We start from the raw sequence: 23341 nt of genomic DNA on the forward strand, positions 1-23341 counted from the left end.
AAATCCGCGTACACTTTCCAGTCATGGGTATCCCGTAAGTTTGACTAGTATTCTGATTTTCAACGCGCTCTGGGCTTGTCGCCCGTCGGCGCATGGGACAGCTACCCTTACTGATATGCGCGCGCAGAATGTACCGTGAGCCCTCTCCTGAGGCCAGCAAAAACAAACCCATTAAAGATCCTTCTGCCGCTGCGCGTTCTGCAATCCGTCGCCAGGCCACTATTCGTCGCCCTTCGCGTCATAGTACTTCCACCTTACGAAGCGCTTCGTTACGTTCACCCTTCCCTCGTGAGATCGTAGACGAGATTGAGCGCGAGGCGCATGGATTACATCGTCACATACGGTCCCCTGTCCCGAATACCACCTCCGGTGAAGATCCGTTCGATTTGAGTTCCATGATCAGCGATGCCAACAGGCGCGAGGCTGGTCAACGCTTGCTGCACGAAGCCCTTCGCCATGGACGTCCCGGCCAGCGAATGAGGATTCCTCGCAATACCTTCAATTCAGATTCGTATCGCCGCCCTTCACCAGGGGTTGACTCTGGCCGCCGACAGAGCTCAGAGCATACTGCCGCTTTTACGCCAAGTTTTGCGCCTGCTATTGCATACCACAGAAGAGTATCTCCGCCGCCCCAGACGCGCCCAAGCCTTTCATCTTTCCCCCCAGAGGGTTTTGAGGTCGTTGGGTCGACTGTACCCTTGCTAAGGCGAGTTGGTCGGCGGTCTGTCAACGAGGCGAACCGGGCGATGCATCGCGACATGACTGTTGATGGTCTCGGTGACCGTCAACGCAGCATGAGTCCAGATGATGACGCTTCGAATGACGCGTGGGAAACCCTTTTGACTACAATTACGCCCGATGACAATCTTCCTAGCGCTGATTCTTCCTTTGCTTCAGCGTCGGCATCCGGGCTGAATGCATCTGGGAGCGCGGAGTCAAGAAATCAAGGAAGCTCTTCTCAGACACTTCCTAGCTCCCTCGATTCAAGTACAGCAACGGTGCGGATGGTGCTGGATCCGTACCCAGAATATATCAATCCATGTGACTATCCTAGTTCCACCGATTCTGATTCTGCATCGGAAGGAGATTTTAATCAGCTCTCTTTGTGGCGGCGCTACCGTCGCCGAATGCACCAAATGAGTACTTCCAGACGCTCAGATGACTTGCACTCAACAATGAGTAGCCATCCTCCTATTCCCACAATCTCATTCGCCTTCTCCAACTCTTCCACCGATCCAGAACTGCAGCAGATGCAAGCGATATTGGATCGGCTTGCTCGTAGGGAGGTCATACCTGATGACTGGTGGGCAGCAGCCGGACTGTCTCCCGCCATTGGCCACAGGCTTGGCACAAACGACGGTTCGAATGACACCGAAACTACGGATGCATCGGTTAGACCGTTATGAAAATTCTTTTTGACCTGTTATATGATTATTCCTTCTTGGTTCTCGATCAGGGATCAATTGCTCGGGGTGTTTCCGGTCTCAGCGAGAAGGATGATGGGCGTTCCTGGGTTTCCTGAGCTAGTTTTATTTCTGTAGCTCGAGTGAGCGGAGCTCTTTCCTTTGGGTGTTGCTTGAGAGTCCTATAAATCGTGTCAGAATTTCTGTGCACATATGCCCCAGTTGTTCCTGGTTAGCTGTTTAAAGCCAAAAGACCAGTGATTTGCCCAATCAAAACCGAGTGTCGTCTGGGTTAGTGACTGCGTAGGTATTCTCTGGAATCAAACTGTGACTCTAAAAGACGTGCATGGCTAGTCCTCATGTTCTTTGAAGTTGAAGATAGCTCATTTAGCATACTTGAAGCTCGTAAATTTGAATACCGTCAGTGATCATGACCATAATTGAATTCAATCAAGGAAATAGCTCATTCACTTAGTCTTCATCACTGTAGGCAACTCGACCAGCGATGATGTCTGTAGAAAGCCGTCGAGTCCTCTTGTGACGTAGCTGGGGTTTCCGCTGCTGCGAAGATAGAACCCCACTCCAATGACCGAGCCCCGCCGATTGCGTTTATTTATTTCAATGATTAGCTTCCCTAAGCAGCGATAAATTGTTATTTTGACATATATATGCATTTGTGTCGTGTTAAAACTTACCGTAAAGCACCTTTTGAGAGCAATCGCATACTATCCATTGCGTTTCCAATACTCGGGATACAGGGAGCTTTCACATTGCCGTCTTTTGTTGAAGTTCTCTCGGTTGATCTCGAGGTTGCATTTGATTTGCATCGATCCTCGACCTTCCACAGCATGGAGAAGCAAGTAGACAGGCTAGTGGATAAAGTATGGAGTGAGTTTACTCGGCTGCATCTGATATTTGATAGCGCATACATCTCCAATGTCATATGCCAGACGTTATAAGCCCTGCAACATGTAACTAACTACCTATGTCACAGAGAAGTTCCATTCTCTACCAGAAAATGCTCGCTTGATGATTGCTATCAGTGGCATTCCAGGTTCTGGGAAGACAGGACTTGCCAGCATTATGGCCAATCGCATCAACCAGCTCTACTCAAAACAATATGCAAATCAGCCGCCCATAGCGGCGGACATCCCTATGGATGGCTATCACCTCACACGAGCACAACTGGCTCAAATGCCGGATCCAGACTACGCTGCTGCGCGACGTGGTGCGGCTTTCACCTTTGACGGCGAGAAGTTTCTGAGGCTAGTGCAGGCACTGAGGGAGCCGATAACATCGGAGACGCGCATATTGTACGCTCCAAGCTTCGACCATGCGGTCAAGGATCCGGTTGATGACGATATACCCATTGCTCCGACGAGCAGGATAATATTCTTCGAGGGAAACTACCTCAGTTTGAACAAGGAGCCGTGGAGCTCTGCAGCAAAGCTCATGGATGAGCTATGGTTCGTTGAGGTCGATTTCGAGACTGCCCGGAAGAGGCTGGTCCGGCGACATGTTCAAGCGGGCATCGCAAAGGATGAAGCTGAGGCGGACAAACGGGCGATGGAGAACGATCTCGTCAACGGACGGGAAATTGTCGATAACAGGATGGATGTTCAAGAGATTATTACCAGTTACTATGATACCCGGTGGGACAGGTGATTGCCCTATCGTTCTCGATGAATGGTCATGTTTCGTTTTAGGCGTTTCGACCATATACAACCACCACTTGATGACTCTTTATGACCTCTGGGTCCCTGTCAATTTGCATTATGAATTACGTGATGAGAACCAGGACTACTTATCTAGGTCTGCCTCCTAAAAGAAATATGAAAGCAGGTAATGCTCACCAACCCAGATACCAAATCGGCACAAGACATGTAGGCAACCTCCACTGTATCAGTAAGGGAGACTGGGTATGGAATATATTACATAAGCTTAAACCCCCCAGATGCTCCCAATCGTGTCGCAGCCCTCTAACCACATCCAGGATTAGTGCCGTATGGTAAGATTGGTCTTGGGCAACAAATTACCTAAGTTGCTCAGGGACTATCGATCGGCAGGGTCATAACTGTTTTGAGACACAAGGCGCTCCGCGAAGGTCGTTTGCCCCCTATGATTCCCGCTTTGCTTCTCCAACTGATGATGATTCTGCTTTGAGATCTTATCCGTTCTACTGATTATTGTCCGTCGCTCTTTATGCAGGCATTCATTTGATTCGTACCCCTTCAACATACGCTCTTTTCTATAGTATCATCCAGTCGCTCTTTGTTTACAATATTGTCACTCATTCGCCTTACCGTATTTGCTTCTACGACTCTTCACTCCTGATCGAATAACTCGTATTGATTGATACCTTTGTCCGAAGTCTCGACCCTCACCATCAAAATGTTCTTCTCGAAGTCTACTTTCGTTCTCTCATTCCTGGCACTGGGCAACATTGTCGCTGCTGCGCAGACACCTGCCTGCCTTCTTTCGGTTGTAGGGTACGCTTGATCCGATCCTTGAAATGTGATATTGGCGAAGGGACCATTAGCTGATACCTCCGACAACAGGGCTCAGAAGAATCCCGCCGACCTCAAGGCTGTCTGTGTTACCAATGGCGATGATGTGCAGAAAAAGATCGCGGGCACTTGTGGTGATAGCGAGCAAGCGGCCCTGACGTGGTTCGCTGATACCTGCGACGCTGCAGGCTACAAAGTTGGTATGTTGTTCAGGGCGCATCAAAGCGCGTCGCGGGATTTCAGAATGATAAATTGGCCACATCATTAACGACACATTTCTTAAGATATCAAATCCTCTACGACTACCTCTGAGTCCGCTACCGGAACTCCCACTAAGGGCTCGGCATCTAACACCGGTTTCGTCACTGCTACTGCGACTGGCTCTTCTAGCTCTGGGGAGAGCAAGTCCGGAACTTCTAGCTCCAGCGCTGCGTCAACTTCCCAGACCGTCTCAGCTGGCTCGTCTGATCGACAGGTCTCCGCAGCAGCCTTTGCGGCTGTCGTCTTCTTCGGTTTTGCTGCGACCCTGTAGGGGTGTGATCTATACGAAATGTTCATCTGATCGACAGTTGTACTGCGACATTTGGGAATCGTCTTTTTATTGCTTCATTTTTGTTCTGTCCATTCTCGTTCGAGTCATGGATTGACTCTGGACTGCCTCATAGAAGAGCACACATATCTGTACAAACAGAGATTATTTCTTATCCTCCGTAATAACATCCTGCATGATCTGATGTTCCGGTGAAGTATCATCGAAAACAAGTCTTATTTCATGGTGTCAATAAGGGAGCATCACGAACACTAAACAAGCAATCCTTTACTATGTATCACAGATCACGTGACTGCGCTTCTGCGCGTTCCCGGCCCACCGTAGTTCTGACAAATCTAGGATTGATTATGTTAACTAACTACAAAGGATGCAGTATCTTCAAGGGGATACCATTTAGTCCAAACACGAAAATTCGCGTCAATACTCACGAGGGTACGCGTTCGCCCTGGCGACATATCAATACCTCTGCCCCTCCGACTTCTTTTCCTCTCATGTCTCCCTTCGATCCCTTTACTCAAAATCCTTCTCTTAGATTACGACCCTTTCGTTCATTTCTCCATCCTTTAGATTCAAGAGTTAGCATTTGGGTACCTTTCTCACCTCCTGATATAATATTATACCCCGCTGCACATTTGTTCCTTCATCACCCTCAACCTCGAGTCCTCTAATATCAGTCACAATGTTTGTCTACAAGAGAGGTAAGAACGGGATGATTTAGATTCTCTTTACCCTAGTTCATTACAAGAAGTCTTCGACTCTTCCTGGCGGACTGGCTTCTTGCCACTGGACATCGGACTCTTGCTGACATGCGAAATCTTTAGACGGACGCAAAGAACGCGTACAGTTCGACAAGATCACTGCACGTGTATCAAGACTGTGCTATGGTCTTGACCCGGAACACGTCGATGCTGCTGCTATCACGCAGAAGGTCATCTCTGGTGTCTACCAGGGTGTCACCACTGTTGAGCTGGATAACTTGGTATGGCTTAGAACCATTCAAATTATGGAAGACAGCTGCTTATTCGTCGTTCCTTTCACAGGCTGCCGAGACTGCTGCGTACATGACCGTCACTCACCCCGATTATGCCATCCTAGCTGCCCGTATAGCCGTGTCCAACCTCCACAAGCAAACCAAGAAGCAGTTCTCTCTGGTCATCTCGGATCTGTACCACTATGTCAACCCCAAGAACAAGCAACCCGCGCCAATGATCTCGAAAGAGACGTATGAAATTGTCATGAAACATGCTGATGAGCTCAATTCTGCTATTGTTTACGATCGTGACTTCAACTACAACTTTTTCGGCTTCAAGACACTCGAGCGGTCCTACCTGCTGCGAATCAACGGCAAGGTTGCTGAGCGTCCGCAGCACTTGTTGATGCGTGTTGCGGTTGGCATTCATGGCAACAATATCGAAAAGGCAATTGAGACCTACCATCTCATGTCCCAGAAATACTTCACTCATGCTTCTCCTACTCTGTTCAATGCTGGTACTCCCCAGCCCCAGCTGGCGTCTTGCTTCCTCGTCGATATGAAGGAGGATAGCATTGAGGGTATCTACGACACCCTTAAGACTTGTGCCATGATCTCGAAGACCGCCGGCGGTATCGGCCTTAACGTTCACCGCATCCGTGCCACAGGCTCCTACATTGGTGGCACCAACGGTTCTTCTAACGGTATTGTTCCCATGCTTCGCGTGTTCAACAACACTGCCAGGTATGTCGACCAGGGAGGAAACAAGCGCCCTGGCGCTTTTGCTATTTACCTCGAGCCTTGGCATGCCGATGTCTTCGAGTTCTTGGATCTTCGCAAGAACCACGGTAAGGAGGAAGTCAGAGCCCGTGATCTGTTCTACGCTCTGTGGACCCCTGATCTGTTCATGAAGCGAGTTGAGTCCAACGGTGACTGGACTCTGTTCTGCCCTAATGAAGCCCCTGGCCTGGCAGATGTTTATGGTGACGAGTTTGATGCTCTTTATGAACAGTGAGTTTGCGCCGTGGTCACCAGTCATTTGGGTATGTGCTGATTGTGAAACAGATACGAGAAAGAAGGCCGTGGCCGTAAGACCATCAAGGCTCAAAAGCTTTGGTATGCTATTCTTGAGGCTCAGACCGAGACTGGCAACCCCTTCATGCTTTACAAGGATGCCTGCAACAAGAAGAGCAACCAGAAGAACCTGGGAACTATTCGCAGCTCCAATCTTTGCACGGAGATCATTGAGTACAGTGCTCCTGACGAAGTTGCTGTCTGCAACCTGGCTTCTCTCGCGCTTCCTACCTTCGTCGACGCGGCCCGTGGAGAGTATGACTTCGGCAAGCTGCACGAGGTTGTGCAGGTCTTGGTTCGCAACTTGAACAAGATTATTGACGTGAACTACTACCCTGTTCCCGAGGCCAAGAAGAGCAACATGCGGCATCGCCCCATTGCTCTTGGTGTCAATGGTTTGGCCGATGCCTTCCTTGCCCTGCGTCTGCCATTCGACTCTGCCGAGGCCAGACAGCTAAACATCCAGATTTTTGAGACCATCTATCACGGTGCTTTGACTGCTTCGTGTGAGCTGGCCAAGGAGTTTGGTCCTTATGAAACCTACGAGGGCTCCCCCGTCTCTCAAGGTATTCTCCAGTATGACATGTGGGACAGAACCCCCACGGACCTCTGGGACTGGGATTCTCTGAAGACGAAGATTGCCCAGCACGGTGTTCGCAACAGTTTGTTGGTGGCACCGATGCCCACTGCAAGCACCAGCCAGATTCTGGGCTTCAACGAATGTTTCGAGCCTTACACCTCGAACATCTACTCTCGCCGTGTTCTTGCTGGTGAGTTCCAGGTTGTCAACCCCTGGCTTCTCAAGGATCTTGTCGACCTTGGTCTGTGGTCGGACAACATGAAGAACCGTATCATCGCAGATGGTGGTTCCGTTCAAAACATTCCCAACATTCCCGCCGACATCAAGGCGCTCTACAAGACCGTGTGGGAAATCTCCCAGCGTACCATCTTGCAGATGGCCGCCGACCGTGGTGCTTTCATTGATCAGTCTCAGTCTCTCAATATTCACCTGAAGGAGCCTACCATGGGCAAGCTCACCAGTATGCACTTTGCTGGGTGGAAGATGGGTCTGAAGACTGGAATGTACTACCTGCGTACCATGGCTGCCTCCGCTCCCATCCAGTTTACTGTTGATCAGGAGCAACTCAAGGTTGCCGATACCAACGTTGCTCGGGCCAACGCTGCCTACAAGAAGAGGGCCGCTGGGTCCGTGTCTACCACATACTCTGCTGTTCCTCGTACAACGAGTGCTCCGCTCAACGGTCACAGCGAGGACGGCAGCCCGCGGGCTCTTGCCGCCGATATCACCGCAGATAGTGAAACCGTGGTGAACGGCTCCCAGGAGGAAGATGATGAGCGGGAAAGCGGCGAGCGTGAGAGCGACATTTACTCTCAAAAGGTCCTTCAGTGCAGCATCGAGAATAAGGAGGCTTGTCTGATGTGCCAAGGTTAGTCGGGGAGGTTTATGATAATTGATTGCGGGCGCTAGAGGCGCTTCTATTTGGTACAGATTCTGATGTATTTATATGATGAGCTTGATGGTCTTTTCTTATGTTCGCTCTTTTCTTGCAATACTGGCAACTTTTCATGTTACTCTTCATATGCTGTTTGTTTGGAGGAAAAAGGGTTTTCCTGTACTTAGATCCTGACTGGTCGATTGGTACGGTGCAGCAGGTTGTCGTGTCTCGACCAGGATGAATAGGAATGAATTTCTTTGAAGTCCATGACACACTCTTTCCTCTTTTGTGCTCATATTCTTAAGTAATGATGTGTCAATATATGGAGTGGGTCAGACGCGATGGGATGCTCGGAATATGAGGTGGAAGGATTTTGCATCCAATCGTGCAAATAGCCACTGAGGGCAGACTGGAACTACCGAGTACGGATCAAGCGAGTGGCTCCTAGGTACTCCGTATTTCAGCCAGAAAATCTACATACTAAGACAATGCTGATGGATCACAAATCCTGAAGCTTGGTCGATTTAATTAAGAGCTGCAGGGACGAGTGTCCAGACTCGACGCTAGACCGTCTAGATTTTTCTGCCATGAACGGCCTGGAGGTCAAGGCTCGTGAATCTTGCCAAGTCCAGTCTGTCAACAGTTGCCACAGACAGACAGATCCGGTGGAGAGTTTTCCTGTTTTCTTTGATGAGGGGCGACATGGAATATCGTCACTGTCAGGATCTGTAGGGTGTACAGAGTACTCCGTGGAGTTGCTACAAAGAGACACACAGACACACACAACCTCCTCCCCCACCTCCTCTAAAAGAAAAAAAATTTTCAAAATAAATGTACTGAACGAGGATGAAATAATCATTGATCTGAGTCGAGACCTGTGAGAATCAGACCATTTCTCGTCTTTGTCAAGGATATTCTGCCTTTGAACAGTCCCGGTCAAAGTCCGACAGTCCCGCCAGAATAGTTCATTGGACAGTTGTGTTGTCAAGTCCTGATTCTGGAGCCTGGATGCCACCAGTCGAAAATATGGAGTAAGAATGACGATGAGTCTGCGAAATCTGAGCCAGTTCATCGGTTACATCCACAAATCACGATGGTTGCTGCTGCGTTGTTGTCTCAATTGGCAAGTGGCAGCCAGGGTTGGACTGGTGTGCCTGGGTGGCGTGCACTGCGTCTTGTACCTGACCAATACTGCTGGTCTTTACAGGGACCACCTAAGAACACATGTCAGACGGTCGAAAAGTGGCCGGATACCAATCGGATCTTCTTGTCGTTGGTTCTGCTGTGTGCCTCATTACGAGTGGTCGGGTTCGTATCCCTGAACCCTGGTGGTGGAGATTGAGGCCTCTTCTTTCGAGAGATAGACTCGGATCGTACGGAAAGAGAATCTCTGTCCAGTCCAACATCAAGCAAGTTACAGATTTGATTCATGTTCAAGAACAAAAAAAGATCATACACAGCCTCCCTTGTTTCATTATTGTGCGAAAGGATTGTGGCTGAGGCTGAGGCACATCCAGATTCAGGCACCGAAGGGAAGTCTTTTGTTAGCGGAAAACAGACGCGACAAAGGAAATGAATTAGTTGCCTCACTCGGCCAATCATAAACAGTAAGCTTACCACTCCTAGCTTTATTAGGCTTAGAGCTAATGAGAGTTAACACCAAGCAGGGGTGCCTCACCGGCGGCTTTCCCTTTGAGCCAATCAGCCAATCGCTCTCAATTCCTGACGCCTCCAAATTCAGGTACCCGCTCAGCCTGAAATTCCATCCCAATCACACGCCATCCGGGCATCTTACTAGTGGACATCGACAGATCAGAAAGTATCTAGTCGTTGCGTTGGTCGGCAGAGTCAGGTACCAGGGCATCTGTGAGATGGACAGCTTTGCTGATGTCCCAAGGTTGCAAGCTCTCCCCATATGACCAAAAACCAGAGCAACCTATTACTGGGAAACGGCCCGGCCCAAGAATGCTGGCAACCACTTCATGGTATTTCCTACGGTACCTGTATCTCATCTCCAACAGTGTGGACCCTGGGGGGGGGGGGGGGGAAACTGGGAGAGAACGGTGGGTGGGTGGGACCAGACAACTCTAAAAAGCAGTCTGATTTGTCCAGCAAAGCCCACCACACATTGCAGACAGGCTGTGATCCATGGGTTCATCCCATGCTGGCCAGTATGCATGAATTTTATCGCTGGTCCACTGACCCACTGGGCCCGCAGGTAATAATCGGTAAAGAGGTATTATTCTGTGTGGGTAATGAGAGTATCCTAAGTAGACCCTACTCCGTACTCCGTAGTTAGTAGGATGTCCCTTAGTGAGAGGCTAACGATTACCCTGCTCTACCTACCCTGTTCTGGTTAGTCTGATACTGTTGGAGAGTCTCGACTCTCGATGCGTGGAAGACATGGCATGGCGACTTGCTTGTCCATTCCCAGGTGGATTCTCTTAAATACCGAATATCTCCCTCCGCGCCAATTTCCCTCTCTCTTCTCCCCTTCGTCTACCACCACAGTCCTTCCCTTTGACAGCTTCCTGTCGTTCCTTCATTCCAGTCTCCAGCCTTCTCTTGGAGCATCAGTCAATACTTCATACTGCTGCGCAGTCTCTGTCTGTCTATCTGACTGAACCCCATTCCTTCCTTCACTCAATCGATCTATCTATCAAAGAGCCGGTCGATAAATCCGACAAACCACCTTCTCTACAAAAGAACACTCGCGTTGAATCACTTGGATTTCAATATCATACTCTCGCAATGGCTCCCATCTTCAAGTCCCTTGCGCTCGCTAGCGCTCTTTTCGCTGCCATCAGCTCGGCCGCCCCTGTCGACCTTAACAAGCGTGAAATTGACGTGGTGTGGACAACGGTCACCACTGTCGTCTGGACCACTGTCGATGTGACCACTACCATCTACCCTACTCCGCAAGCTCCCACTCCCCCTGTCGTAGAGTCTACCCCGACCCCGACCCCGATCCCGTCATCTGCTCCCGAGCAGCCCGAGCCGATCGAGGCCTCTACGCAGCCCGAGACCCCTGAGCCTCAGCCCACCCAGCCTTCTGTCGCTGCATCCACCCCTGTCGCTGCTGCTGCTGCTGCTCCTGTTGCTCCTGCTGCTCCCGCCCCTGAAGAGCCGGCTCCTCAGCCTGCGACCGCCGCGGCTCCTTCCACTTCTACTACTACCCAGGCTGCCCCGTCCGCCCCGCCAGCTGCTAACAGCGGCAGCAGCGGCAGCACTGAAAAAGCCGCGAGCAGCGGATACAGTGGCCCCTGCTCCAAGGACTCCCCCTGCGTTGGCGAGCTCACGTACTACGATACGGCTACCTCCGCCAGCGCTCCCAGCAGCTGCGGTCTGACCAACGACGGCTTTTCCGAGAACGTGGTCGCGCTTCCCGTGGGCATTATGACCGACGCTGACTGCGGCAAGACCGTGACCATCACCTACAACGGTATCACCAAGACCGCTACCGCCGTGGACAAGTGCATGGGTTGCAAGCCCACCGATCTCGACGCGTCCCGGCACTTGTTCGGCGAGCTGGCTGATTTCGGTGCGGGCCGTATCGACGGCATGTCATGGTACTTCAACTAAAGCGTTGATCGCTTTCTTGAATTAAAGGACTGTAGCGTGTTCGGACTCGAGACAATTTTCTCTTCCTCCGTTTCTTAAACTTATCTTTCTTCCACTCCTTCTTTTGACCTTTTTATACCAAGAGGATCCATGGGCCACGTTGGCCTCGTGGATCGATTTATGTTCATGTTCATAAGACATTGGTCATCTTATTCAAGAGCCAAATGCTTTTTTCTTTCTTCATGTTGCAATGAGACAAGCGAGGAAGCAGCAAATCCGAGCACGCAATTGCTTTCATTTCCGGCCAGCTCGGAATGGCAACTGCAGTCCTTTGTTCTCCTTTTTTTTCTTCTACGACGACTACGATCAGATCAACGGCACGGGAAACACACACAGAGACACGGGAGGTCTAGGCGCGACAGGTTGCGATACGATTGGACGAGAATCAGGAAATTCCGCCCATCATCATATCCAACGAACGGCAGTTTATTCTTAGATTAGGGAACCATGTTTTACCGTTTACGAACAATGATAGAAAAGTTTGTTCTTTAGTTTAGGCAACAGCCTTTTCACCTGACCTTGGTCTTGAATTGTCACTTGTTAAGCCTATTTAGGTTTGATTTGCGAGGCTGAGGAGATTGACTAAGCCTTGGTCTCGGAGGTCGCTTCACAGCCCTTCTCGTATTGATCATCAGGGGCATGATCACCATGTCTAATCCTGACGATCACGTGTCCTTTCCGTACTCCGTATGTACGGACCCCGGAGTAGATACTAATCCTCCATAAAGTTCTATATGCTAGACAATGGAACAATTAGATATACAACTCAGCCCGCTGCAAAAGCAGCCCCTGCAAGTCATCCGTCTCCCGTATCACGGCCGCCAACACCCTCGCCAGCCCGCCCTCCTCGCACTGCGGCCGAGCGGAATGCACGTGCCCTTGCGGGCCAGGGACAGGGGCAGGGGCAGGGGCAGCACCGCCGAGGTTCAGGCCATCGCGCTTGGTAATGGACAGGGTGCCGCGCACACAGCCGTACTGCGCGTCCGCGGCCCGCAGCGAGCAGATCTGGTCGCGTGCGCACTGCGCGTTGCATTCGGGCACTTTGAACCCCCGCGTTGTGCGCGCCCACCACGCCTGGAAGACGGAGTTGTCGGTTTCCATTAGGGCCGTGACGTTGTGCCAGAAGGCCGGGGTGAGTTCTGCGGTTGGGTCGGTGACGGGTGGGCTGAGGAGGGAGCCGTAGCTTTCCTTGGCGGAGTAGTATTTTGTCCATTGGGGCGTGGTCTCGGTGGAGACGTCTGCGGTGTAGACGGTGTAGTCTAGCACGGCGAAGGTTACCGGGTCGATGTCGTAGATGCGAAAGGCTGGGGGCCCTGAGGTTGGGGTCAGCGAGGGGGTAATGTACCCGACAGCGGAGGCGGAGTCCGCGCTTGGGTGCGCCGGGTCGGCGTAGGAGACCTGGAAGAGGTCGGTGTGCGTGTGGCCGAAGAACAGGGCGGCGATGGTCGCGTCGTACCGCTGGATGATCTGGTCGAGGTAGTGCGAGTAGTCGTGTAGGGTGTCGGTACCGCCCGTGGGAATGTGCGCGATGAGCCAGACGCGCTGGCCCGCCGTCTCAGCGGCCTGCAGCTCGGAGATGAGCCAGGCGAGTTGCCCGTTCGGATCGTACTCCATCGGTTCCTGGTAGGCGTAGAAGTTGTACGTGTAGTAGAAGACGCTGTTATATGAGATGATGCGCAGCTTGCCTCCCGGGTGGATGGCCGAGTAGGATCCGAACTGGTCGGTCGCGTGCACAACAGGCGCGGACAGCGGACCGCCCACCAGGTTCGTCCAGTCTTCGGCGAGGGCGTCGTAGGCCCATTGTGGGTTGTGGGAGACGGGAATGCGCTCGGAGGGGAAAAGGTTGACGGGCGCCGTGTCGTGGTTGCCCAATGCGGCGTAGACAAGACCCAGTTGGTCCAGGAGGCTGTATGTCGCATTGAGATCGTGCAGTACTTCGCTCTGGTTGACCGACCAGACATCATGGGGGACCACGTCCCCGGTGTAAATGGAAAAGGCCGGGTCCATGGCGGCGATGGCGGCCACCATGCTCTCCTCGAGCCGAAGCGGCGGGTCGCATTTGGGATGACCGTACGGACCACAGGGGAACGAGGTCTTTCCGGGGGCGTCATTCTCGGTATACGCACGGCAACAGATGGGCTTCGAACATTCGTAGTTGGCGCCGGTCTCGTAGGCGCGATCCACGTGCGTGTCGCTAATATGCGCGACCCGGATCGGAGGCTGGCCGCTCGGAGGGGGGCGATGCGTCGAAGGTTTGGGGACGGGGAAGGAGATGTTGTACGGTCGAACCTCGGGATAGTCGCAGAGGCCAACCATCTGCGAACAGAACGATTTCGAGGTATGCGAGCCCACTTTGAGCTGCTTAAGCACGTAATATGCGGCGGGGCCTTCGGCTCTGATGATACCGGCGCAGACGTCGGGGTCCTCCACCTGACAGAGCGGTCAGGTTCTCGGGTGCCAAAGTCTCATCTACTATGCTTGACAATGACATACCTTGGCCAGCTTGCACACATCGGTCAGGACATTGATCAAGACATTTGGTCCGAGACCAGCGACCAGCTTGAGAGTTCCCAACAGTCCCTGTCACAGATCAATCACTATCTAGATTTCTCGGAGTTTGTAAGTGAGAACAGACCTCGCAACCAGCACAGGTGATTGTCTCTTTGATTTCATCCCAAATCGTGTTGGCCCAGTTCTCGCCAGAGGCGCCGTGAATGGTAGCCAGTGAGGCGAGAGCAGCAACAAAGGTGGTCAATCTCATTCTGATCCAAGCTGTCCAAGCAAGTTAGCCCGAATATTCCAGGCGCGGATCCCTGCTTATGGCAAGATATTTCAGCTGAGCAGGCCGTCATCTTATAGATGGCTGTCAGTCAGGTGGAGCCTCGTTTAGCAGCGTTTCTGCAGAAAGTCGTCCACAGAATTCTGCGGACCGGCGGAATCCGGCACAGATCATAGCTGTGAAGAGCGCAAAGGTTACATCGGTAAGTCTTGGTTCCCTCGGAGGTAGAGAGTCGATTGAGCTGGGAAGTCGAGATTGATAGCAGCTTAGCAGCCATGTGATGGAACAACATGCGGGGGCAGGAGACATTCTCCACATTAGAGTCGCATCTCGAGGCTAAGCGAGGATCTCTGCATCTTCATCGCAGATTCATGACTAACAGTAATCAGATGATTAATCTGAACCTGCGATGTTCTATGTGCAGAAGAGGAAAATTCCCTGGTCGTCGAGGAGTGATGGGATGAACATATCGTCCAAGCGATCGATATGCGGTCTTTTGAGAAATGTCCGCCATCAACCGAAAATATCAGAGGCATTTGTCCAATGAGACACAGACAATGCTGATGAGAGCGATGTCAGATATCATTGACCAAATCACTAAACAATGAAATCGACTTATTCCTGGTCCCTGAGTATTGAAGACTACCAACCGGGCGTCCAAGGCATCAAAGCGGACTCACCTACTCGATGAAAACCGATCCATATCCACAATCTTAATGACGAGTTATACTCGAGAGTCAACCTTCATCTAGTCCTGCATATGTTGCTTCTATCCCTGAGTACCCAGAGATCATTCGATAATCTGCAAGGGAGTTTTTTCCGAAGCGCAGCAGATCCAAGTGGTGATGCGGATTGATGGAAAGAGGGGAACGATGCTCTTCCCCTGGAACAGGAAGATTAGTATTAAGCTTTCCTCTGCGAGGTGAGGCCAGTTTTATGGGGCGGATTCGTCGGTTTCCTGTGGCTGATGGATCATGGACGAGTAACGATGAGGGAGGCGTTTGGTTCCATAACACGCAACAAGAGAAACTTCAACGGCGGCATGGACGGGGAAAAGGCCGCATGGGATATTGAGAGAAAGCAATAACTGGGGTAGACTAGTTCAGGGCGTGGGAAAGATTGTTGGAGATGAAGCCTTTTGAAAGGTTGAATTGAAGGATCTGAGACATGGCTCATGATTACGTCGCTGGTATAGAGAGGTAGAGAGTTCCATTATTATTATTTAGTGACATGACCATAATAATATCTTAGAAGTTAGGCATCATTCTGGTACTTAGCATAAGGCAGACAGTCCAAGTTAAGAACCTAGGATAGAGAACTCTATAGCAAAAGTATCTCCCATCAACACCTCCCGAGTAATATGTATGAGAAATGATCAATGCTCATGTTAAAGAATGACAAATATGCGGCTCACATTCCGACGATCGCCCTTCCATGTTTTCTTTCCCCTGCATGCCCAGAAATATTATTATTGTCCTATTCCCCGTCAGGATGGTCAAAGTCCAAGAATCCAATGTTTTTTCCTCTTCACCAAAAGAAATCACCTCATTAATAGCATCAATTATATAGACTGCCTCTAAATATGTTACTTATCCCTATACATAGGAATGGTTCTGTCGACCCACGCGAGCCACACAAATAAAGTTGCTGGTTTGACCAAGTACTACCAATAACTACCACATTTCTCCGCGTGAGGGAATCCCTCTTATTATTGCCCCCCTCACATCCCCAGAATCTTCTCTCTACCCGTCATTTCTCTTCGTTGACTTTCTTTTCCTCAATTTCCCAATTTCCCAATCTCTCAATCTCTCAATCTCTAATCTGTCGATCTCTTCGCCTCCCATCTATTATTATTGCTCACTCCAACTTCAGTCCAATTCCTCTTTTGCACTCTTTCCTCGATATCTCCGTCACCCTTCCGCTTTTTCTCCCGCCCTTCCTTTCCACCCGCGACCACTTCAAGAGTTATTAGTTTCTACGCTCTTCGCCGTCTTCGGATTCCTTCAACTGCTGGCCAGTCGTCCCGCTTTCCCCCTTCCGAACTTGCGATTCGGTGACAATGGGGTCGTTTCGCAGTCGAGACTTGAATATATATCCTCCGTCTGGGAGCTTAATTCTATAGATCGCTTTTGAGCGGGTCTAAAACCTTCGTGGGTTGGTTCTGGGTCTGGAGGCCAGAGGACAGGCTTCAAGTGGTCTGTGCGTGTTCGTCCAGCATGGCGGATCGCAGACCAGAGGTACTGGTCGTCTCGATCATATTTTTCGCTCTCGCGACCGTCTTTGTAGCTCTGCGATTCGTGTCGCGGATCTTCGTCGTGCGGAGGGTTGGCCTGCATGACTATCTGATGCTACTGGCTTGGGTATGTCGCGCACTCGTCGAGGCGTTCCGCAGACCTCGATGCCTTCCTGGTTGCATGGGAAAACCGCTAATCAACCTCAGTTGATCGACTTTGGCTTCTCGTTCTCGCTCTTCTACGCGACCAGCAAGGGTCTGGGCCTTCACGACTATGATATCCCACTCGACAATCGACCCGGTCTCAACCGTGCCGACTATGCCTTTACCGTCCTCTACGTGAGTGATCTGGTCCCTTAGAATGCACGAATGGCTGTCGCTGATACCATACCTAGAATCCTGCGTTGATGGCTGTTAAAACTTCCATCCTCGTTTTCTACCTGACCTTGACCAAGGGCGAAAAGGTCTTTCGCTGGGCCAATTATGTGACTCTCTTTGCCGTCAATGCAGCTGGCTTGGCCCTCACTCTCGTCACCGTCTTTCAATGTCGTCCCGTGCAGGCTGCGTACTCGTATCCTTTGCCGCCGGACGCGCAGTGTATCGATATCCTCACTTTATACCTTTCTTCCTCGCCGGTCAACATCATTACTGATTTAGCCATCTTGTTCATCCCAAACCCGATCTTGACGCAGATGCGCCTACCTCGAAAACAGAAGATTATCCTGGTTATCACCTTTAGCTTCGGTTTCTTCGTGGCCGTGGTCGATGTGATCCGAATCGCCTACATCCAGGATGCGGCCACATCCCGTCAAATCGCGGTCAAAGATCTCCATTATCAATCTGCCTCGGGCGACGATTTTAGCTGTATGGCTTCCAACTTATCCACCGAGTTTCGTATGATCACTGACGGCGCATCTAGGGTACGCATCTCTCTCGTTCATGTGGTCGGTTGTCGAAGTCAACGTGTCGGTCATGTGCGCGTGTGTCCCCAGTCTAAAGCCCCTTGTGGCTCGTCTCATTCCGAAGTTGATCAGAGACACGGACGAGAACACTCCAAACACGGCTGATTTGAATCATCCTCCATCGGTCGAACCTCCCGCAGCCTTGTCCCAGGGAGCTGTCGCGGTCCCTGTCAATGTACCGCCGTCGTCTTCGCAATCCGGCAGCACCCGGAATAAACCATCACAGTCAGGGAGCCGTAGCAGTGGTAGTGTCGCTGACATCCGAGGAACGCAACCAGGCACCATGGACATGCTGGAGTTCTTGACGTCTCCCGAATCGGTTCGTCACGATGCAGAAGCCAATACGGCTACCCTGACCAGCACGTCTTCTCCGCACAGTATCACCTTTTTCGACTTTGTGAATATGAACAACCCGCCCAGCATGCTCAAGTTGACGAACAAAGAATCGATCGCCCCGAACGCACTGACGACCATCCTTTTCTTTATGTGGGGCTTCGCGTATGGGCTACTGGACATCTTGAACTCTCAATTTCAGCAGATCGTCCGCCTGGACTCGTGGCGCTCCCTGGGCCTTCATGCTGTATACTTTGGTGGGTACTTGGTGGGCCCACCACTGGTCGGTCGAACTGTGCTGAAGCGATGGGGGTTCAAGTCGACATTTATCACGGGCCTATGCATATATGCGTGTGGGACGCTCATCTTCTGGCCCTCGGCCGTATTGACCTCGTATTCTGCCTTTACAATCTCGAATTTCATCGTAGGCTTCGGCCTCGCTGTGTTGGAGACGGCCGCCAATCCGTTCATTGCTCTCTGCGGGCCGCTGGAGAACTCCGAAATTCGGCTCAATATCTCGCAGGGCGTGCAGGCCATTGGAAGCGTTGTTTCGCCTCTTCTGGCCAAAAAGGTCTTGTTCAAACGGGTCACTGATGTGGGATCCCTGGTGGACGTCCAATGGACCTACTTGGGCATCGCTCTGTTCGACGTGCTCCTAGCCGTGGCCTTCTACTATCTGCCCATCCCCGAGGCGTCCGATGAAGATTTGGAGGAACTAGCCGACCGTCGCCGCGAGGATAATATGACCAAAGTGCTCGGGGTGCCTGTGGTTTGGTTGACCCTGGGGCTTGGGGTGTTTTCCCAATTCTTCTATGTGGCAGGCCAAGAAGTTCTTTCGCAGAGTTTTGATTCCTTTGTCGTTGCTGCGAATCCAAGGTAAGAATCCCTCCGCTGCATTCGACGACCAGCCCTGACCGCTAACCCGGTTGTAGCTCCAGCCTAGGCGCTTTCGAATACTTGACGATCGGACACACCGTCTTTGCGGTCGGGCGGTTCCTGACTGCCTTCATGCAGTGGTTCCTGAAACCACGATGGGTTCTGATGCTTTCGTACATTGGCATGATTGTATTTGCAGTGCTATGCATGAAGACGACCGGCTCCACGGCGGTCGCCATGAGTCTGATGGTCTACCTCTTTGAGAGCGGCGCATTCAGCACGATTTTCGCCCTGTCCCTCCGTGGCACCGCCCGTCATACGAAGACGGCTGCTTCGCTGCTGGCCACGGCCATCAGCGGTGGGGTTTACTTCCCCTTCGCGCAGTACGCCGCCGAGCTTGCGGGGGGTGTTTCCTACTCGTACAGCGTTCTGGTTGCGCTTTTCTGCGCCGGCGCTATCTTTCCCTTGTACTTGAATTTTGTCCCTGCCGCCAAGAAGCAGGTCGACCCCGTCCCCGACGAGTATCTCCGCCGCCACCGCCGTCGTCGTAGCCGTGTGGCCGCGAACAAAACCCTCGCTCCCGTTCCCCGCGAGAAGGATAACCCATCAGTTGGCGGCGTCTTATCCCGCCGTCGCAGCGTGCTGAGCGATCCACTTCCTACCATCAACCTCCCCGAAACAACTTATTCTCCGGTATCGAGCCCGGGCAGAACGAATCTTCAAAAGAAGCAGTCATCGTCATCATCAGCTAGGAGCGGCGGCGGGCTCATGCACGACCTCGCCCCCTGGCCAGAATCATGACCCTTGTATATTTTTCTATTTCATTTCCGTTAACCCGCATGATACCCAACCTTGGTCGATTTGGAACAAAAAATCTTTTTATAGTCTTGGTTTAATTCCCTTTTTTGAGCATTTAGCGACGGTGTTCCGAGTGACAACGGGCTACCATATGTTCACGGAGTATATATATGTATATTCGATACCTGAGGGCGGCAATTTTGTCAGTACTTACGCACGGGTAGATGAGGGATGGTGCCTGGTATCTGAAAGATCACTAACGATATTTACTTGTAATCTATTCCCAATATTAGTTAAGGGTGAACGGCTCGCCAGGTCGCCAGGTCACCAGGTCGCCAGGTACATAACTAGTAATTACCAGTAGGTTACTAGTAATTACTAGGATTATCAGGCTGCTTACTAAGATTTATGCTAAGCTCACCAGGCTGAAAACCTGGCAACCCACCTGTATTAGATTACATACTAACTAGTAGTACTAGTAGCTACTAGTGGCTAGAATAAATTACCTACCTGGCGAGCTTTGGTAATGCATTAGTAATGTATTATAAGAGTTATGCAGAGTTATGCAAGGATATATATATTTTATTACTACTAATTACTAGATATTTCTAATATTTACTAGGTGCTATATTAGTCTATATAGATAGGCTTTATCTTATAAAAAATTAACTTATCTAATATTCTAACTATTCTAATCTTTCTTACTAGTAAGGGGTGATTATAATAAATATTAAATAGATAAGAATTATAAAGTATTATTCTTTATGTAAGCTTCCTTACTAGTATTACTAGAAGAAGATAGTTATAACTAAGATTATGCTTATCTGCATAACTCTTACAATACATTACTAAAGCTCACCATGTAGGTAATTTATTCTAGCTACTAGTAGCTACTAGTAGTGCTAGTACTACTAGTTAGTATGTAATCTAATACAGGTAGGTCGCCAGGTTTTTAGCCTGGCAAGCTTAGCATAAATCTTAGTAAGCAGCCTGGCAAGCATAATCCTAGTAATTACTAGTAACCTACTGGTAATTACTAGTTATGTACCTAGTGACCTGGCGACCTGTATAATCGTTAGTTAATGATATTATGTCTTAATCATCTTCATTCTCTTCTGTAGTATTTTCAGGTATAAGAGGTACAAGTTACAATATAATCTTGATAATGATATATATTGAATCATGATATATGCTAATGCTCTAGATCATGAGAAAGTTTATACAAGAAGGAAATCCGAATACCCGAAACCTGGCGCCTCTATCGTCCAAATTCAATGCGCTTGGGATAACCAGAAAAAAAAAAGAGAAAGAAAAAAAGGGTAATCGCTCAGAAAAAAAGTTCGTCATCATAATCTTGAAAAGGGGTGAGGCGTTTACCACCAGTCACCCTGCTCCTTCATGGCCTCGGCAACCTTGGTGAAACCGGCGATGTTGCTACCGGTGACCAGGGAAGGCAGGACGCCCTCGGCGGGAGTGGCGTACTTGACGGCGGTGTCGAGACCGTTGCGGAAGCAGGACTCCATGATGTCCTTGAGGCGGGCGTCGACCTCCTCGGCGGACCAGCTGATGCGGGCCGAGTTCTGGGCCATCTCGAGGCCGGAGACGGCGACACCGCCGGCGTTGGCGGCCTTGCCGGGGGCGTACCAGATGGCGGCGGCGCCGGGGTTGGCCTGGCGGTGGGCCTCGAAGATGTCGATGGCGGCCTGGGTGCAGCCCATGTTGGAGCCCTCGGCGATGAACTTGCATCCGGCGTCGATCAGGGCCTGGGCCTCCTCACCGGAAACCTCGTTCTGGGTGGCGGAGGGGAGGGCGACGTCGACCTTGCCGACGTGCACCCAGGGGCGGGCGCCCTCGATGTACTTGAACTTGGTGGCGAAGACCTCGGTGGTAGCGACCTCGGAGAGCTGCTTGCGGTCGACCTTGAGCTGCGCGATGATGTCGATCTCGGCGGGGGTGAAGCTGCCCTCGCCGTTGACGATCAGGGAGCCCTTGCTGTCAGACAGGGAGACGACGGAACCGCCGAGCTCGATGACCTTGAGGGCAGCGAACTGGGCGACATTACCGGAGCCGGAGATGGCGACGCGCTTGCCGGCGAAGGACTCGGCACCCTTGGTGGCATACTTGATCATATGGTCGACGTAGTAGACAACACCGTAGCCGGTGGCCTCGGGACGGATCAGAGAACCACCCCAGCTGCCGCCCTTGCCGGTGAGGACACCCTCCCACTGGTTGCGGATCTTGCGGTACTGGCCGAAGAGGAAACCGATCTCACGACCGGTGACACCAATGTCACCGGCGGGGACGTCGGTGTCGGCACCGATGTGCTTGCACAGCTCGGTCATGAAGGCCACGCAGAAGCGACGGATCTCGTTGTCGGACTTGCCCTTGGGGTCGAAGTCGGAACCACCCTTGCCACCACCCATGTTCAGACCGGTCAGAGCATTCTTGAAGATCTGCTCGAAACCAAGGAACTTCAGGATGGACAGGTTGACGGAGGGGTGGAAACGGAGACCACCCTTGTAGGGACCAAGAGCGGAGTTGAACTGGACACGGAAACCACGGTTGATCTGAACCTGGTGGTTGTCATCCTCCCAGACGACACGGAACTGAACCACACGCTCGGGGACGGAGACAACGGCGAGAGCCTTGCGGTATTCAGGGTTCTTCTCGAAGAGAGTCGAGTTCTCAAGGGTAGAGGCAAGCTCTATAATCAATTGTTAGAATTACCCGGAAGCCACCGCTAAAGAGAGATTGTGTAACACACCCTTGTAGGCCTGCTCGAACTCGGGCTCGTGAGGAAGGTTAGACATTTTGAATATGATTAGATGGTAGTTGTCTCTGGAAAAGGTCAAGTGGCGACTGTCGAGATTAACAGTCTATGGAAGAGACAATAGGAAGGAAGAGATGATGGAGATGAATGAGCGAGAAGAAGCGAAGAACAAGAGACGTAGAGATGTATTTATGCTGGAGATGGACGGCACAGTAGGAGGGGGGTGCGAGGGGCAGCGGAGGACGGCGAAAGAGGGATGCCGGAGTCGGACGAGTGGGAGGACAAGCATACAGATAAGTGCAGGGACCAACGAGAGGCCGAGATCAGCAATAGAATTGCCGGCACACAAGGCCGGGATTGGGAGGAAACACTGCCAGAACAAAAAGAAAAGGACGATGATTGGACAGGGGAAACTTCCGAAGTTCGGGTGGAGGTAAAGTGTTATTCGATACTTTAAGGTCACAGATTGCTGGCTGCTTATCTATCGGCGGAAACCCGCCCAAGCCTGTCCGCATTCGGGTTCCGGGAAATCATCGTGGGTGTGGCCACCGGTCAGAGATTTTTGTCCTTCCATATCTCTCGTGTTATGGGATTTAATTTGGAAATTCAGATTATTATTATTATTATTATTATTATCATTGACACGATCGAATAATTAACCCCATTCTCTTATCTTTCCCACTGTAAGAATTGCTAAGGAGATTTAGCGACCGTCCAGTCATGCCAAGCTTTGGTGGCCACTTGCTCACACCAACCACATTCATGATCTGTCAGCACATCACGTGTGTCATAACCCAATCAGGTTGCGCCCCTGGCAGTTCCACAGACTCCATCAGAAATCTTATCTGATCGTTTTACCTGATTATCAGCTGCCCCTAACCGCTTTAGTCTACAGCTCGTCTGCCACCTTCGCCTCTAGGTAACAAGGTACGCCTCCGTAATAAAGTGCTATCGGGAGAAATTGATCTGAGTGTGGTGATTTTGTGTTCCAGGAGGAAAAACGCCCAC

At 51.1% G+C, this 23341-nt stretch overlaps 8 protein-coding genes across 8 annotated transcripts, besides 7 other annotated features; 6 read left to right on the forward strand and 2 right to left on the reverse strand.

Moving 5' to 3' along the window:
- Positions 1-23: 23 nt before the first annotated feature.
- NFIA_109500 (uncharacterized protein) lies at positions 24-1406 on the forward strand (the record flags this gene model as incomplete). The annotated part of the gene is made up of 2 exons (XM_001267352.1): positions 24-34; positions 128-1406. The coding sequence occupies 2 exons, from the start codon at positions 24-26 to the stop codon at positions 1404-1406; spliced, it is 1290 nt and encodes a 429-aa protein (XP_001267353.1).
- Positions 1407-2251: 845 nt separating this feature from the next.
- Positions 2252-3068, forward strand: NFIA_109510 (kinase-related protein; the record flags this gene model as incomplete). The annotated part of the gene is made up of 2 exons (XM_001267353.1): positions 2252-2291; positions 2398-3068. 2 exons carry the CDS (start codon positions 2252-2254, stop codon positions 3066-3068), a joined length of 711 nt encoding a protein of 236 aa, XP_001267354.1.
- Positions 3069-3794: 726 nt separating this feature from the next.
- On the forward strand, positions 3795-4624 carry NFIA_109520 (putative GPI anchored cell wall protein; the record flags this gene model as incomplete). Its single annotated transcript, XM_001267354.1, has 4 exons — positions 3795-3892; positions 3962-4110; positions 4195-4438; positions 4480-4624. 4 exons carry the CDS (start codon positions 3795-3797, stop codon positions 4622-4624), a joined length of 636 nt encoding a protein of 211 aa, XP_001267355.1.
- A 515-nt stretch (positions 4625-5139) lies between these two features.
- NFIA_109530 (ribonucleotide-diphosphate reductase subunit RNR1) lies at positions 5140-7957 on the forward strand (the record flags this gene model as incomplete). Its single annotated transcript, XM_001267355.1, has 4 exons — positions 5140-5158; positions 5282-5439; positions 5501-6441; positions 6496-7957. 4 exons carry the CDS (start codon positions 5140-5142, stop codon positions 7955-7957), a joined length of 2580 nt encoding a protein of 859 aa, XP_001267356.1.
- A 2755-nt stretch (positions 7958-10712) lies between these two features.
- NFIA_109540 (allergen Asp F7) lies at positions 10713-11543 on the forward strand (the record flags this gene model as incomplete). The annotated part of the gene is made up of 1 exon (XM_001267356.1): positions 10713-11543. The coding sequence occupies one exon, from the start codon at positions 10713-10715 to the stop codon at positions 11541-11543; it is 831 nt and encodes a 276-aa protein (XP_001267357.1).
- Positions 11032-11072: a microsatellite.
- Positions 11038-11073: a microsatellite.
- A 792-nt stretch (positions 11544-12335) lies between the features above and the next one.
- NFIA_109550 (sphingomyelin phosphodiesterase) lies at positions 12336-14343 on the reverse strand (the record flags this gene model as incomplete). Its single annotated transcript, XM_001267357.1, has 3 exons — positions 12336-14012; positions 14076-14162; positions 14218-14343. The coding sequence occupies 3 exons, from the start codon at positions 14341-14343 to the stop codon at positions 12336-12338; spliced, it is 1890 nt and encodes a 629-aa protein (XP_001267358.1).
- Positions 14344-16155: 1812 nt separating this feature from the next.
- Positions 16156-16193: a microsatellite.
- Positions 16194-16577: 384 nt separating this feature from the next.
- Positions 16578-19566, forward strand: NFIA_109560 (putative MFS monosaccharide transporter; the record flags this gene model as incomplete). Its single annotated transcript, XM_001267358.1, has 5 exons — positions 16578-16721; positions 16802-16933; positions 16990-17458; positions 17514-18765; positions 18822-19566. 5 exons carry the CDS (start codon positions 16578-16580, stop codon positions 19564-19566), a joined length of 2742 nt encoding a protein of 913 aa, XP_001267359.1.
- A 305-nt stretch (positions 19567-19871) lies between these two features.
- Positions 19872-19903: a microsatellite.
- A 537-nt stretch (positions 19904-20440) lies between these two features.
- Positions 20441-20478: a microsatellite.
- Positions 20479-20936: 458 nt separating this feature from the next.
- NFIA_109570 (glutamate dehydrogenase) lies at positions 20937-22373 on the reverse strand (the record flags this gene model as incomplete). The annotated part of the gene is made up of 2 exons (XM_001267359.1): positions 20937-22267; positions 22328-22373. The coding sequence occupies 2 exons, from the start codon at positions 22371-22373 to the stop codon at positions 20937-20939; spliced, it is 1377 nt and encodes a 458-aa protein (XP_001267360.1).
- Positions 22374-22943: 570 nt separating this feature from the next.
- Positions 22944-22968: a microsatellite.
- Positions 22944-22973: a microsatellite.
- The last annotated feature ends 368 nt before the right edge of the window (positions 22974-23341 follow it).

Source organism: Aspergillus fischeri, genomic scaffold, assembly GCF_000149645.3.
Source record: "Aspergillus fischeri NRRL 181 1099437636245 genomic scaffold, whole genome shotgun sequence".
Classification (NCBI taxonomy): domain Eukaryota; kingdom Fungi; phylum Ascomycota; class Eurotiomycetes; order Eurotiales; family Aspergillaceae; genus Aspergillus; species Aspergillus fischeri.